The sequence below is a fragment of the Pipra filicauda genome, unplaced genomic scaffold, assembly GCF_003945595.2.
Source record: "Pipra filicauda isolate LSUMZ 115617 unplaced genomic scaffold, ASM394559v2 scaffold135_size2527700_pilon, whole genome shotgun sequence".
Lineage (NCBI taxonomy): Eukaryota > Metazoa > Chordata > Aves > Passeriformes > Pipridae > Pipra > Pipra filicauda.
The window spans coordinates 491,042-508,507 of record NW_024103829.1 but is presented as its reverse complement, the minus strand read 5'-3'; the positions used below and the strand labels follow the sequence as shown (position 1 = coordinate 508,507).

The window sequence follows — 17,466 nt, the reverse complement described above, 5'->3', positions numbered from 1 at the left end:
TTACATGTCTGGTACCTGAAATAGTCTCAGAGGAGTAGAAATGACAGTTTTATTTTTTGGCTGACATTCACCCCTATTGGGAATCAAATAAGATACCTCACACTTATATTACACAAGTGATATGAGACATGGTGCTCTATGATTCTTCATCACTTCACTCCTATCAGTTTTTCTCCAGGGATCCTTCATCTTGGATTGATCTGCTCATTGTTTTCGGTGTTCCCACAACTTCTCTTCCTCATAACCTGTTGGAGCTGTCAGCAAACTCCTCTTTCAAAAGGATCTGCTATTCACCTTCTGGTAGTCTGTCTCTGATCTTCCTCCTCAGTGTAATGCAACCTACATTTCCTTTCTTGCACTAAGCCTAGTTCTTTCCATCCACCATCCTAGTTGACGTAAAAAAAGAAAGTGACAGTACGGAGCTGGGGAAAATGCATAAGGAGCTCCCTCCTGAAGAGAACACTGGCACCTGGGAGTGGATACTGGGAAAAGATCTACGGGTTCCCTATATGAAAAAGATTAGCATTTAATGAAATATAACTACAAAAGAAAAGTTTTTTAAGTTTTGCAAAAATACTTTGGCAGGAAACTAATCCACTTAAACTGAGTTGGTTTTCAAGTGCTGCTGTTACAAATCTGATTTATTAATATTGTTTTTCTATATACTGCTGTGCAATGAGCTGACTGTATACTAGATTTGTGTATTGATTGGTAAGATAACAGCAAGCAGAAAATTTTGTTTTAGAGAGAACAATAGGTTTTCTGAAGCACGAAGAAAATAGGTTGAAGGGAATTAGCTGATCAGAACAAAAAAAAAAACATAGCTGCTTCAACAAAGAATCTTCTGGAAGTGGCTTGAGTGTTTGCAAATCCAAAGAACAGGAAGCAAGCTGCAGTAAGTGGGCAATTCTGAAGAGTATAATCTGGTAAGTACGCCTGTAACTCACATGGATATATATAAACTGCATGGATATAACACAAAATGTGTATGTATTCTCTGTGTCCTACGTGTACAAAAGTGATGGAAGAAGCTTTCAGCAAACTTCAGCCACCCCATTCATAACTTTGTAAAAAGCATCATCAGAATTGAGGTTTTATTAGTTCATTTTACTCTGGTCAAAGAAGCGCAAAGATCTGAGAAGGAGAACTGAAAATAAAACAACCCTCCCACCCTCAAATCACACTCCTATCTAGTGGGAAAAACAAAACCAGCTTTCACATACCCTTTCACCTGGTGGGCCAGGAGGACCATCATTGCCTGAAGTACCCTGGAAAGGAAAGACAATATGTTCAAAGATTTAGGTTTATTTAAAAAAATCAGCCTGTAGCAAATCTGTACACTGTGCTTGACCATTACCTTTGGACCTGGTTTCCCAGTGGGACCTCTGGGACCTCTTGAGCCTCTTGGACCCTGTCAATTTAACACAGATGTGCTTGATAAGTATTGGATACTATAATCAAATAAAATTAAATCTTCACAGTATACTGAAGGTAATTTATACAGGAAAGGCTCTACATTGCAAATCAAAAGAACATACTGTTGGTCCTCGCTGTCCTCTGGGGCCTGGTTTGCCATGTAATCCCTAGAGAGAAAAGTTGACAGAAATCATCTTAGCAGACACTCTATTTGTAAGATAAAGTTTTTTTACTGAAGTGGAGGCAGAGTGCAACTCCCATAAGTTTAAAAGTTATTTTATCTTTAACTATCTAGTTTGCATTTCAATTTACAGAATCATGGTCCTTGATAAAATTGATTATCTTTCTGAGTTCACTGGGACTTGTGGCTAAATGTGCTAAATTTGCCTCAGAGTCAGATTCTGTCAGAGGCATTAGAAGATTTTAAACTATATTAAAACAGCAGTGAAGACGGCACACAACAAGCAGAGTCCCTCTGCAGTAGCCTAAAGGACTTGGTATCATTTCCAGTGTAATAACAGCCTTGAAGACAAGGTTCCCAGGTTCCCATGCGCAACTCCACAGGTTAATAGAGAAAAGAAAGGCAAGCCTCTCTTCATTTAGAACAGAAATGAGGACTGTAATAGCTACCAAAATTACGTGCACTTGCACAGCAATACAGAACTTACCTGAATACTAGCCCTTAATTTTTTGCTTTAATATATCTCCTGATCATATTCAACAGAATTTTTTCTTTAGGTTCTGCATTAATATTGCTGTGCATTGTAACACAAAGAATCTTAAAATGCAAGAGAGTATTCTTCAGGTAGAAAAAGGAACTTGATGACTGGTACTTTCTAATCTCTGAGGTAAACAAAACAGCAACAAAAAATCAGCAGAGATGTTTTAGCATAAAACTTGCCTTTACCAAAAACCAATTAAAAGCACACACCTGCTTTCTTGACAGGTTTCTTTTTTCTGTTGGTTTTATTTCACTTATCAAAATAAAAATTACGTGTTGTTTTTGAAATGCTACACAGCTTGTGATCTCAGGGACAAGGACTGTCTTTCCTAGTACCTGTATGCGTGGTAGCATAAAACACAATGATAACCCTTCAGGCAAGATTAACAATATCTGATTCTCATTACAAAACGAGCAGTTATGGTCTTATTGATGATCAGCTTAATACTTAAGTACACAAGCAGTTTGATGGTGTTATTATGTGAACTGAAAGCTTTATAACAGATAACAGATCAACATAGTTAGATTTTCATAATTTTAAGTCTGCTGTTTGGTGCTATTGTTTTGCTTGCTTTCTAAACCTGGTATCTGTATTAGCAATCATGTGTCATTTTTCCTAAAAAGGATGAACTGCACATTGTTTTATTGCTTGTGCCTGTAAATAACAACATATTTTTATCTTAGCTAAAATAATACAAGAAAAATTTAAACCATACATAAGCAGTGCAAGTGCAATTGGATTTCATACAGTTCATCTTAAAAGAATGAATTTCTGCTTTATTTTGTGATACAAATTAACATGGATTCCTAAGAATAATGATGTGCTACTTCAGTTTAAGTTGCTATCACCTACGAATTCTGACTCATCTCTTAATTTCATCATCTTTCTAACATGTTCTGCTATGTGCAACTGAGCTTTAGAGACAACAGCACAGTGACCTGTTTTCTAATCTATTTTTAATTGTTATAGTTTGAAGAATATACATAACAGATTTTCCCTCACCTGTTTCCATCAAACAAAGCAGGAAAAGATGTAATTTTATATTTTTTTAATATATGTAATAGTATATATTCTTTGTCTTGTCTGGTATATTTTGCTTTTTTGAAGCTAAGCCTATAAAAAAACTACCTTGTGGCAAATCAGAATACTTATGAAATACAAGTTGAATTTCCTTGAGGATAAATTGCATGGTAGCAGGATAATTCATGAGATACAGGAAAATAGTTCTTGCCAACTCACTCAGCTATACTGTCCAAAAAATCCCCTTCAGCAAAGGTGACTTTTTTCCTCTTTTTCAAATCATATGATTATGGCAGCATATGCAGCAGAAAGTGTCCCAGTTCTTGTATATTTAGATTAATACCTTAAAGTATAAAAATAGCGTCTCAGTATAGACACATAGAGGTCCATCTTAAATGTGGAAAGCATTGTTTTATAGTTCTTTAGACAGTAGCTTGTATCCTTGGGTTTTGGTGATTTCCCATGGCATAGAGTTTCAAAAGTTAATTGTCATGCAAGAATGAATTATCATACCCTTGCACCTTTCTCTCCATTGGCACCAGGAAATCCTGGGAAACCAGTCGAGCCCTATGTAAGAAAGCAGTGCAAATATCAGAGGATATCAACAGCAAAACAGTAGTATAGTCAATATTTAATTTCCACATAAAGCACAAGTGCAAAATCATGCACATTGTACATGTTAAACTTGCAAGTGTGATGGCACTCATGAAAGCTGTAAAAAAACTCACCATAATGCTTCAAGTCCAGAATGCATTAAAAAAAATAAATCAATATATAGAATGGACATTATTTTTCATTTTATTAGACAATAAAAGACCTATTAAATCTAGAGGATTTTTTTAGAGAAGAAATATTTAGTAACAGCTCACTAGAAATAACTATCATAAGGCAGACAAACAAACAAAGCCTTGTTGCATCACAGTATAATAATTATTTTAAAAAAAATAACTAAAAAAAATTGTAGGGTTTTGCCACACACTCTGTTCACTTTACTGAGCTGTAAGTTAAGTACTTTGGACGCTTTATTCGTTGTAAATTGACCACTGGACAGTTTTGTTTAACTGATACATACAATTCATGCATAAGCAGAATCTGTGAGAGTATCTGACTTGAAACTGCTCCCAGCTTTATTCCTCCTTCCTCCCTTTTTATTCCCCTTCTCTTTTGCTAACTGCCCAGCCTAATCTGTACTATTTTCTTATTTATTTCTGGCAGACAGGTTCAGTGGGACAGCAGATCTTTTACCTGCCAAGGTGCTAATTTGCCATAAGGGACTTCGGGTCAAAGAGGTGACAGACATGATAAAATACACTTTTAACTGACTGGAGATGAAAATCAAGAGTGTTTGGTTTCATCAGCCACTAAAACTTACTAGCCAGACTCCCTGCTGTGATAATGCACCTCTGTCTGTGCAGCTCGTTAGTATTTTAGTGGCAAATAAAATGCATATAACAAAAGCTTAAAATATCATTTCTTGGTGCTCTTCTTTGAAATGTAATTATTTTTTTTCATTTTTTTCCTCTTGTTCTTACTTATGTCTTTCCTCTAATGAAACTTGTTTCACACAATCATTCCAATTATCCATAAAAGACTTAGGGGCAGTACACCTCCACAAACACAGATTCTAATGACAGCCTGACTGATATTGACTGGTGGGAGAAAAGGAAAATTTTTCTTCCTTTATTTTCTTTTTCTTTCCTTTTCATTCTCTTTCTTGCCTTTTAATTCCTCACCAGTTATAACTTTATACATGAATGAAACTGAAAATTCTAGTCTGTGAAGCCCAAGCACGTTCTTTAAAATTAAAAGGCCAGTAAATACACGACTCGAATGATGGGGCACTAATAGGCATGACTTGGTTGTAAATTCTTTACAGAGAGAGTAATCAGGCATTGGAATGGGCTGCCCAGAGAGGTGGTGGATTCACCATCCCTGGAGATTTTTAAACGCAGATTGGACGTGGCACTGAGTGCCATGATCTAGTAAATGGAGTGGATTTGGACCAAGGGTTGGACTCGATGATCTCGGAGGTCTTTTCCAACCCAATCGATTCTATGATTCTATGATTCTATGATTCTAAATACGTACAGTACTTTTGAAATTGTGCTAATCAAGAGGGACTGGATTGAAGAAAAAAAAGGCATAGTGAAAATTATGAGCAAATGGCAGTACTTTAAGAACAATTCTCAGAAGAAAAATCATGAAAAGCAAGTAAGTATCAGCAAAAAGAATGGTGTGAACCTTCTTGGCAGTACTTGGACAAGATTTCCTATTTGCTTTGCACAGCTAACGTATTTTTCTGCTGCTTTTTTTCTTACTCCCTTGTGTTAATTTGATCTGGACTGTGAATAAGTTTCCAAAGAAGTCTCCAGTGTTATGTTTTGTAGCTGTCATTATTCTTTCTTGGAAATTTAAGCAACAAATTAGAAGAGTGAACAGTGAACACAGCTTGAGAGCTATTTTCAATTTTAATGTAATAAAAATTTAATACAAGGAAATTCTTGACCAAGTCTGTGTTGGAAATAAATCAATCAATTTTTATTTGAAATGTTCTATAATTTTTGTTATTAGAATGGAACAATGTGAGAACTCTTATTTGTCTTATTTGACACAGTCTGGAGGTGCAATGTCTCCCTACTGGTCTCCTCTACACAAGGAAATGTCTGTAGAACTATGCTTTTATTTCATTTTTTATTTCTTGCTAATCTCAGAAAGGAGAGCTTGCCTGTTTCCTAAAGCTGTGTTAGAACATCCTTGATAGAAATATATTTCATAAAAATGTTTTAAAAATAAAATCCTTCACTTAAACCGGAAGCTCCCAGCATGGTTTTCTATTGCAATCCAAATGTAAAAGATGGCTGAAGGACAGAGGTAGGCATAGGTTTTGTCACATTTGTCTTAAAAGAAGCTAAAGGAAAACCTGATGAAAATAGTAAATTATATATTTCAAAGAAAAATGGTTTATTCTATAGAAGAAGCAGTAATGACACAAATGGAATCCTTGTACCACACCGAAAATTCCCATCACTATCAGCATCCATTTAGTGGTCAGTATAGTGCTTATTCTCTTTCAAGCATATCAGCAATTCCTTAATTTTCAAGTTGTTTACTGCATGCCAGTTTCTGATGCTTACACAAAAACACAAGTCATGAGAGCACGAGAACATGGCAAAGGGTTGAAGGCAGTGTACTTAAGAAGAGGAAATATACTGCTCCATAAAGAGCCTAACTTAGGGATTCCCACATTATTAAAGATTTTACTTCAAAATATGACTGCCAAGAAAGAAAATGAGAAAAATGGCCCTTTCTTTGATGTCCACACCCTGCTTCTGCAAACACACAAATAAAATAACTAATGTCAAAGCACACAATATACAGCTCATTTACATCTCACCTTTGGACCTTGTCTTCCAGGATATCCTGGCAATCCAGGTACACCAAGTTTACCCTGTAATAAGAAAGCAGTGTTAAATTTTAATTTATCCTCCTTAGTGGTTCAGCAAACTTCTATACAAAATAATTTTTTCTCAACATGGAGTGATGATACTTCATGGAATATAATATTCAATTAAATCAATTTCTCATTTTTAAAATTAATCACCAGTGAGCTTAGTTCCCCAAACCTAAATAAAAATCCCACTCCAGTGAATGAATCCAGAGAAACCAATGCCTCAGTGTTTTCTTTTCTCCCCCATGAAGTGTTGTGGGGCTGACGTCATTAAACAATTAATATTCTTTAAGAAATCAGGCTGTTAATAGGCTTAAGTGAGAAGAAATTATTTTTAGTTTATACTGTGTGACGGTTGACTTTTCATGAATAGGCATTTGAAGAATCAATGCTTTTCTTGAATAGTTCTAAACTGAGACTATGATAAATCATGTCCCACTGACTATTTGCTGACAATAGATTTGTCAACAAATATTAAAAACTTGTTATGTTCAGAAAGGACTGATCAACACTGACATCAGCCATTCTCAGAAATGAAATACAGTACCCTACTCCATTGAGTTGGTCTCTTTAGACCTCTAGAGGATGAGTGATCGTTTGCCGCTTTCAAAGGCAAGGGAAAGCAGTTTCAGACTTTGAAAGATGGGAACTCTGGGGAAGAATTTGTCTTTTTTCCAGACTATCACATTTTGGAGAAGATCTCAATAGAAAAGATATGACTACAGAGTATCATAAGGTACTCGCAGTAACCTTAGGTAACGAAAAATAGGAAGGAGAGTCCTGTATAGGGATGGAGATTTGCCAAAAAATGTCTGTTGGTAAAAAATGCAACACATGAAAAATATGTTGTATATTATCATATTCTTGCAACTGTATGTGTCTGGTGAGACATTGTAGAAGAACAATTTTTACATTTATGAAAATAATTATAATGCTGCCACTTTTGTGCCCCACTGAAACAAGTTGCTTGCATTGCAATGATTTAAATGTTTTGTAGCATGACAGCGCATCAAACTCTTGCCAAAATCAGTGGAAGTTTTATCCCTTATTTTATGATTAAGCAAGCCCAGTTGCCTAGGTTTTGACTGTGGATACAGATGTTTTTTTTTAATGATAAGCTCTTTCCTGATATGTTCCCCATTTTTTTGGCACCCTACTTGGGATTTCCTTAATTAAGCAAATTCGGCCTTAGACCTACTTGGAAAATAGAGTTTTCTTATCACAGAATCAGTTGAACATAGTGACCAAGAGACTACTCTGGCAATTTCATTACTTTCATTACAAGACTAGCACCTTTGCATTAAATACATCATAGGAATGACAGAAGAACAGAACATTTATAACTGGTTTTATATATTTTCCTAATATTGTGAGGAGGTCCAAGAGTTCTCAAAGATCATTTTAGTTTTTGAACTAAAATAAATATCACAGGACCGACACCACAGAATTCCTCTCTGACCCACTCTGTTCTGGCCAAGTATCCATAGAATATCCACAGAACATGCCTGAATTCTAATGGGCAAGATAAGGTAGAAAGATTTGCAGAAAAGGGAAAACTGTAGGTCTAAAATTCCAAGGCCAGCTAATATTTTTTTTTCAAATGTCTTCTGGTATTTAGAGCTTCAGATTCTGGACTTGTGAGACTGTCAGAGTCCCAAATATGTCACAGTGAAGAAAAACTGCTTGAAAACACGAACCTATATTAATACTGAGTAATTTGAATATGAAGAATTACAAATAACTCAAATTAATATTTGGAAATTACCAAATATTAAGAAAGAAAAGGTTTGTTTTGTTTTGATCTGGTTTACTTTGGTTTTTTTTAACTTAGGTTATAAAGATTTGAGAAAAATGGACTATTTCCTAGATGTCCAGAATTAATTATTCTGCATACATCATGACAACAATAACAATTTTTACAGGATTCCAAATATTCTTACATTTTTGTCAGTCAGCAATACTGAAAATAACCACTGTCATGAAACATATAGTTCTTTCTGGAGAATAGAAATATATTGTGGGTGAAGATAATATAACTTATTATACTGGATTGTTTTGTTGACTTAGTTAAAACAAAGTACACTGGCTTTCTGGTGTGAACTCAGCTTGCATTCATGTGAGAGAATAATTCTGAGTTTCTTTTTTCTATGTTCTTTGATTCATGACCTAAGGAATCAATTCAATGACCTAGCTGGTGAGGTATCTTTCAAAATTGTAGAAAACATAATTTAATAAATAATTCCCAATAGTTAAATAAATCTTTTTTGTAATGAGTGAACTGAGTTTTTGCATATACACTTTTCTAAGAGTTTATGAATGACATGATTAAATTATAACCCTAACATCTTTCTGAAGTTCTACTAATGATATAGTTGCAAAACATAGCAGCTTTTGATGAAAAGAGTTGGTTTCCAAGTTTGTTGAACACATATTTTTCTTCCTGACAAAACTCTTAGCTGTGAACTTTGTTACCTTTTTAGTAGCACCATATACTTTTTAAGATTTCAGTGTTTACTTTCAAAGAGTGTATATAGATAAAGATAGAATAATTAATTATCATGTGAGATGTGATGTTGCTGGAAAATACTAACTGTTCCTACTTCAAAGACAGTGTAACTGAGAACAAAATGTAAAATGTACCTTCTGTCCTATACTTTTCAAGACAGAAGTAGAATTAATTCCATAGTTCATAAAAAAATTGAAATACTTTCATCAGCATTCACTCTAGTGAAATGTAGTATATACATTTCTGAACCGTAATTTTTGTTTAATTTTATTTTATATTATCATTCTTTCCCAGTTATTCAAATTACCACTGCTGAAATCACCTTTCCCTTCTGGTGCTGCCACACAGTGAAATATAGTACCTGCACCCCCATTCCTAAGCCTCCTTTCAATCCTCTGTATCAAACTCAAGTGGTTTTTGTTGAGGTCAGGATTCTACAGAGATCTGTACTTATCTCTGTGCTTGTTCTGTCTTGTATTTCATGCCACCATCCTTTTTTTCAGTCCCCCATTTTAACAGCCCCTTTCCCTTTCACCAACACTACTTTTGACTTTTTTATTCAGGATATGTTTTCTGTTTAAAACAATCTTCAAATCACAATTTGTCATAATATGTCTCAATATTAATTCACTCTCCAGCAGCATCTTTATTCTCTTTTGTGCCCAGCTATTTTCTTTGCATTGTGTTTTCCACAGCTGGCATGCACTGTATGTAATTTGGGATAAGAATGCAGTTGCCTTACGTACTGGTGAAGTACTATAATGCCATTTTGTATACTTACAAAATAATGATTCCCAATACTTCTTCAAATGTGAACTCCAGTGGTCTATCTTAGTCGTGTCTCATAAAAACTACTACTAGGTAGCTAAAGATTCTGCAGATATGGAGACTTCTTTTTTTAGTGATGAAGATTATGGGTTCCACCTATGTTATGAGGCAATGACATGTTTATGTTGATTTCTGGCTACTGACCTTTTCCCCAGCTGGACCAGCAGCACCTGGATCCCCAGATGGACCCGCTCGACCTTTTGGACCTTCTGGACCATCTTCTCCTCGTGGACCTGGCTGACCAATTTCTCCCTAAAATACATTGCCTTATAAATATAGAACAATTGCCTTTGTGAATATATTAGAAAGATTACCTAACATTACTTGAAAATAACTTTCCAGTTAATCTAAATAGAGATTGAAATCATAGAATAGTTTGGGTTGGAAGGAACTTTTACAAGGTCATCTGTTCTTCCTGCAACGCACAAGGACATCTTCAGCTAGATCAGGTTGCTCAAAGCCCTGTTCAAGCTTCTATTAGGAAAATACTACTACTTATGTTCATCATATAAATGCAAATACATACAAATTAGACGCTGAGTATTACCTTCACAAGTGTAAGAGCCTAGTTGTCTTGCCTGAAGACAGTTGCATTTGGAAATTGTGTATTCTTATTTTTTCTTTCCCAAATTCTTGTGAAGGCACCCTGGCAGCCCATAGAAAGAATCCTGTCTTTTAAGTACTTATGTGGATACCATCTTTATGTATACAGACAACAGATACAGGCCAGGAGCCTCTAAGGAGTTTTTTTAGAACCTCCACAATACTTCTTATGAAAGGATGTAATCACCCATTGGGCTAAATAAACATTTTGACAGAGATTTGCAAGATGTTGGGTTGGAAGAGAAATATCTTTATCCTAGATAGATAAATTGTCCTCAGGCAAATACTGGAGATCTTGGAATCTGGATAAGGAGTTTCCCTAGGAAGAAGATTAGTGAAAAGGATATTCAAGACTGACATTCACTTCCTCCTTATAACTGTGCCATTGTTGATTCACAAGAACCATATCTCTGCCTCAAATTTGTGCATGCACAGGGAATAATAATAATTTAAGCTACTAGCCTTTATTTTATTTTTTGTTAAAATATATTTTTTATTTTAGTGATCCTTTCAAAATAATAACACTTAAACTTTTAAGAACATATGGGCTATGAATAAATGCTTACCCGGTCACCTTTAAGACCCATGTCGCCTTTAAATCCTGGAAAACCATCTTCACCCTAAAAAAGACAGAAATTCATTTAAAGACTTTTAGTAATAAGAGGATTTTTTTTCTGCAAAAAGAATTAAGAAAATATGTTCACTGCAGATTAAAATAATGTGCATAAAGCAAGAACTTCAGACACAAGAAAATCTACCATGACTATTACTATTTTATAGAAAATATAGCTGTGCACTATACAAAATGACTTTTTAGTTTGAAAGTTTTTAATAACAGCTGTTGAAAAATCTAGTTAAAGATAGAAGTAATGTAACTTTTCTGTTTCAATATGAATTATCTTGCAAAGTCCTTTCTTAACTCCTAAGCTATTTTTGATTATCGCTCTTTTTAATATGGTCATCCATTCAATTAAAGAAAAAATTGGTGGCAAATTATTCAGTGTTATTCTTTTTGACAGCAGAAGTCCCCTTTTTCTTTTAAACTAGCATCTAAATAGAATCATGAAAGGAAATCAAAAAGCTGACTAGTTGTGACATCTTAATAAATTAACAAAAAAACCCTGACATAATAATGCCCATAACTTAAAAGTAGACATCTCTATCAGCAGTTTGATGTCCAGCAATACTCAACTCTGTCTACTCTCATTGGTTAAAGTGGTTGAAAGAAAGCAGGAAAAAAATTAACATTAAGACTGAATCCATATACAGTGGCAAATCAGATGTACATTATTGTTATTCCTACTGAGAATTACTTATTTACTGCCTACAAATTCTGGCAGAGAATTTACTTCAAGCAATTTAATAGGTCTCCATGCTGAAATACAAGCAGATAGTACTCAGACAAGTTTCATTTACACCTGTATGAGTCAGTTCAGATGCAAACAGAAATCTCCAGATGTGTTCAGTGGAGTTGTTTATGTCTTGCTTCAGCATAAACGGATCAGCTTTTGGTTCAGCTTTCTTAGACTAACTCATCATAAAACTAGTGTTCCAATATCCAGACAGCCAAGATTATTGACTCAGTTTTCATCTGAGGCTTAGTTATAATCTGGCAGCAAAGGTCTTTGTGATGAATAAACACATAGTAAAATGTTTTATTATGATACCATTAGTTTTTTTGTATGCTGAAGAATATTGCTGACTTAGAATCTGAGTAGTATTTGGACTGTCAATAAAGCCAAGAAAGAGTGATAATGTACTCCACACTACTGAAAAAAAACCAAGAAGGTTTTGTATTTCATCCTCACTTTAAAAAAACAAGTTTGCGTTTTGCATTCCTGGGTCCGCAAAAGCTTTTTCTCCCTGATCAGCAACTGAGATGGACTGCAAGGCCAAAGCTCTTTTGAATTTGTTTGGAAGTTGTCATACTGCATGCAACAAGTAACCCTAGAAAGGGTGATAGAAATAGATCTGCCAGTGGTAACCAGTTAAAAATAGGTGGGGAGACATCAAAATTAAAAAAAAAAATAAACCCAAACAAGTAAATATAGATTCTTAATAGAATGTGTTCATGTGATTCTGTCAAAAAGAATAGGCTAAAAACCATTCCAAAAGCAGGTATGCCATGCTTTCTAGATGGTGAAACAAAGCTTTATATGGTCATCTTCTACTGCATAAATTAAAATTTTAAGGTGGTCTTTCTTAAAATTTAGAAAGAGGTGAAAGGCAGAGTGAAGAATACATCAAAAAAGCTTCAGTTGTAAAAGTTGCTCAGTTATGGCCATGGACAGTAATAATTACATGAGAACACTTTGCAACATATCAGCAAGGACTGACCACGTGCCAACTACTGACCAAATTGCTGCCAAATGAACTGAAACTCTTCTTCAACTTTCACAGTGAGGTTCCAGCTATTGAGATCTACAAGAGGTTGATTTTATTCCATGTAGGAGGAGAGAGCTGAATGCTCTATTTCCTCTTCTGCTGTTAACAAAAAATAAAATAGCTAAAGAGTTCTAGTTACATTTACTGGTACAGAGAAAGACCTCCTCTGATATCCCTGGGACCATCTCAGATCTACAGAGGCTTTCCTGAATGGTAAGTTTATTTATTTTGGTCTCTCGTAGTGCTTTCGCCCATGTAATGGCATCTGAATAATTTCAGTAAAAAAAGGCCTGTGTAACACACCCTTAAAGCACTAAAGGACAGACTATGAAATATCTTTGTGTGACCTTCTGAGGTATATAGTAGAGTTCACCATCTACTGCAACTGTGAGATCAATTTTTAGGAACACAGAATTATTGTGAATATTATGCTAATCAGTACTCATTGATACAAGCAGATGTATACAAACACATATCTTAAGCATATTTATATGCGAGTCCTGTATTTTACCCGAGTTGGATATTAATCACTCAATAAGGCACTAGAAAAATCTGGGGGTTTGAACTGTCAAGTCTCCACAGGTATTAAACACACACTTTTTCAGCTTAAATGTAATGAACAACTCTAGAGTGAGCATGCAGACTAGACAAACCATGGTTTAGGAAGGCTTGAAAATATCCAGCAGCTCTTGGCATCTGAGCCAAGTGCTGAAATCAAGGCTTTTTGGCAAAACTGACCCTTCTGCTTGAGAAATATCTATAAATATATACATTAGCCACCAGAGCCACAAGGCTGAATTTGCCTGTGTGGTCAGGTTTGCTATCTGTCTCTTATTTTGAATGCTGAGAGAAGTATGAATTTAAACCAATACTGGCTGCAGTTTCAGCCACTGCAAACCATCAGCACTCAGTATAGTTCACAGTAGCTGGTGTTTGCTCTAATAAGAGCTCTACACATACAATTAATGGTCTCAGGGGAACATAAGAGCTTTCTTCACATTTATATACATGTATCTGACTGGGGCTGTCCATCACTTTGACAAAGCCGAAGATCTGGAACAAAAATACCTTGAACCTAGAAAGCCATTGCACTAAGTACATAAGTACATACTAAGTATATAAAAAATACAAATCTATCTTATAGCTCTATCAAAACAGATAAAATACAGTATTGTCACCACAAATTTCTCTCATGCACAAGCTTCTCAGTATCCACTATAGTTATCTACCAACAAGAGGGGGAATGTCTAATTCTCTACTTAAGGGCACCTTAGAGAGAAGTTACTTAAACTGGTGTGAAGAGGATTCAAAACCATTCTAACAACTGAAGGTTTTATATTCAGTCTGTACCAGCATAAATAACCATGGAGGTCACTGATTTAGAAACTGGGCTTTGTATGTCCTTAGGGAAAGGCAAAAATAAACCCACTGCTGCAAGATAAAGCACACTGCAGTGAAGGAGACAGAAGATGTTGCAGCGAAAAAAGGGGAAAGAATTAACTGCAGTCAGATTTACCTTTTCACCTTTGGATCCCTTGAGTCCACGGACACCATCAGCACCCTAAAGGAAGAATATAAAGAATTACTTACACGCATATATTCAAAGGGGTGTGGGGAGGAATCCAATAACTAAATCTTACCTTTACACCACGAGGACCTGGATAGCCAATTGGACCCTGAGGACCTGGAGGGCCCTAAAATATATTGGAGTAAAGAACCTTTGTTTGTATAGTACTTGGTTAGCAAGCAGTTCTCTTTTGAGTCTAATCCTTATTCTTTCACTATAATGCAGCAGTCTTGTGTGAAACAGCAAAATAACACTGGGCTGCCTGCCACTAAGAAAAGTTAAGACATCACAAAGCACCCTTCAATGTCACTATAAACTATTAATAGAATTATGATCTTGGATCTACTTGTATATTTTAGAAGCAGCTATCTACAATATAAATTATCTGAAACAATGGTAATTGTAAATAGTAACAAACAATCAGGAACAAAAAAAAGATGGGGATTAGAAACCAGTGGTGTTTTACTGGAGAAAATTTATGTTAATTATGATGATGACACAAAAAAAAGAGAGATTCCAAGCCTGAAAGCTAAAAGGCTCATGGTGCTATCAGTACTGACTTGTGCCTAAAGAAACAGTTCTGTGAACATTGGAAACAAAGATGCCTGGAAACATATTCCTGTGTGAGGCTGAGCTGCTCTGTTGATTTGCCAATGTCTGAGATGAACAGATAACAAAATCTTTCACTAATGGGGACATTGCTAGTGTCTTTTTCCTCATTCCAATGTGCCTTTTCACAAAACCTCTAGACTGTTAACATCTCTGAGAAACTAAACTTTCTATCAAATTTGGCTGAAATTGAGCAGTAAATTCAAAAGATTTAAGGAACAACTGATAGATGGTCATACACCTGTACTTTCAAATCATAAATGCTCTGTGTAAACTTTATTTTCTTAAGAAATCAGGATAAAATGTAAAAGCCTCTAACAGATAACATTTTGGACAAATATAACATGCTTATGTCAGTGGTACTGTACTTTCTGAAATGTCCTATTAATTCATTCATCCTGTCATCTGGAATACAACCTTTTATCATTGCCCCTGAAAACACTACTGAAACTGATGTCAGGTGCTACAGTGAGTGCTATTCTGGATAAATAAGTGTCAATACTGAGCAAGCAGAACAATTTAGAGAGCCCCAAGTCCCTTCAGGGCTCTACAAGGAAAAAAAAATTACTTTACATTTAGTTGAAGGTGACCTAAAAAATGCAAGATCTCTGCATGCATTTTTACATCTTCAGAAAAGCAGGTTCTGAAGAACTCTTGTGGGTACTCCATACAACAGACTTGAAAACTCAAAATATCTGCAAGTCATTTATATGAAATGTATGCACCTTTTATTGATTGCCACTCTGCCTACTCCAAAATGAATTTTACTTTGAAAGAGTAAGTTTTATATTATTTACAATGTCTATAATATTTCAAATACAATAAATATGTTTGTCCACATACAGATGCTTTGAATGTGTCATGGGTTTTCTATTAGCTTTTTAAGTAGTTCTTGGAGCACTAAATGTGTCATACAGCCTAAAAATGGCCAATTTTTTTTTAAATCTATGTAAATAGATGGAAAAGTTTTAAAACTCACCAATGCACCTTTATCCCCAGACTGACCCTCTTTGCCAGGATGACCCTGATTTAGGAGAAATGTATTTGATTTGAAAAATACTGTTTTTTCAGTAATGACTTTTTATTATAAAAATACGATTATTTAAACATTTGAATTTCAGGACATTAATCACATTTCTTCTGTATTAGAAGAGACACAAAAAATTTTGAGGAAAGATTTTACTTTTAATACCAATTTCGTTTATATAACAAAGGAAAAGCTGGACAATAGTTACATTCATGTCAATATTTTCAAGAATATCATCATCATCCCTTCTGTTTAGTTAATGTTTCAGCAGTAAGAGGTTTTTAACGCAAGAGACTCTCAACTTTGATTTTGAAAGAAGAGTGATTAATATTGCAGCATGAAGACATTCCTAAAATTATTTTTAAAATTACAGAATTTATCACAGGAGTCAGTAGAAGGCTGATCTAGTTGCAACGTTCTATGTCTTTTTTTTAAACTGTGATTTGCTTTTAAAATAAAATAAATTTACATCTTAGACTTTCTTCTATATCACTGACATTAACACTGCAGCACTCAAAACATTAGCCAATCCACTGCTTTTCCTACAAAATTTGCAAATTTTGCAAATTCTGCAAAATTTAAAGGCCATTTAATGAAACTAAAGATTAACAGACAATTAAGAGTGAATAGGCTGGGGGTGGGCAAGAAGCTGTGAGGGGACACAGTCATACTCAGTACTAAAAGCAGTTGCTGACTTGGACTACCACTATTTTCCCCCTCCATTTTGTTTTTGCAACAGAGGTATCCATAAATATTTATCACTTGGTAAAAGTATCTAAACATTCAAGAGATTAAATATTTGGTTACTTACAGGAGGCCCATCAGAACCAGGAAGGCCAGGAAGGCCAGGCTTGCCCTGTGGTCCCTAAATGCAGTAAGACACCCATCTTAAGAACAATAGCAAACATGTCAAACACATTTGTCTTTAAGAGCTAAGGATATAAAATGCAGTTATATGTAAATCCCTTGATCTGGATATCAAGAATAAACCAAAAATATAACAAAACTAAAGCCAGAATAACACTATCATACATATAAATGCAAGAGTGCAAGGCCAGTTCTTACAATCTTTAGCCAACACACCACCCATATTTTTTAATGAGATGTTTGCCTGAGAAGAAGCTTCAAAATTACTCTATGAACATGCACACATGTAACGCAAGATGGGGAAGAATTCTCCAGTATATAAAATCAACTGTTATTTAGAATTTCAGGAATAAAAGGATTCGCCAGTGAAAGATATCAAGTTCAAGAGTTCAGGTTACAGAACTCCAGTGCTCGTAGCTGAAAGGCGTGGTACGCTTTTGGAGAGCCTTGGAAATGCATATATTGTGG

At 35.1% G+C, this 17,466-nt stretch overlaps 1 protein-coding gene across 3 annotated transcripts in view; it reads right to left on the bottom strand.

Moving 5' to 3' along the window:
- COL11A1 (collagen type XI alpha 1 chain) overlaps positions 1 to 17,466 on the bottom strand; it is a 136,960-nt gene that overhangs the window by 52,593 nt on the left and 66,901 nt on the right. For all 3 annotated transcript variants that reach the window (XM_039378330.1, XM_039378328.1, XM_039378329.1), the window contains 11 exons: positions 16,943 to 16,996; positions 16,084 to 16,128; positions 14,569 to 14,622; positions 14,445 to 14,489; positions 11,110 to 11,163; positions 10,085 to 10,192; positions 6,553 to 6,606; positions 3,672 to 3,725; positions 1,539 to 1,583; positions 1,358 to 1,411; positions 1,224 to 1,268 (listed from right to left, as the gene is read on the bottom strand). In XM_039378330.1, coding sequence (XP_039234264.1) covers positions 1,224 to 1,268; positions 1,358 to 1,411; positions 1,539 to 1,583; positions 3,672 to 3,725; positions 6,553 to 6,606; positions 10,085 to 10,192; positions 11,110 to 11,163; positions 14,445 to 14,489; positions 14,569 to 14,622; positions 16,084 to 16,128; positions 16,943 to 16,996 — 612 coding nt within the window. The remainder of the gene's footprint in view (positions 1 to 1,223; positions 1,269 to 1,357; positions 1,412 to 1,538; positions 1,584 to 3,671; positions 3,726 to 6,552; positions 6,607 to 10,084; positions 10,193 to 11,109; positions 11,164 to 14,444; positions 14,490 to 14,568; positions 14,623 to 16,083; positions 16,129 to 16,942; positions 16,997 to 17,466) is intronic.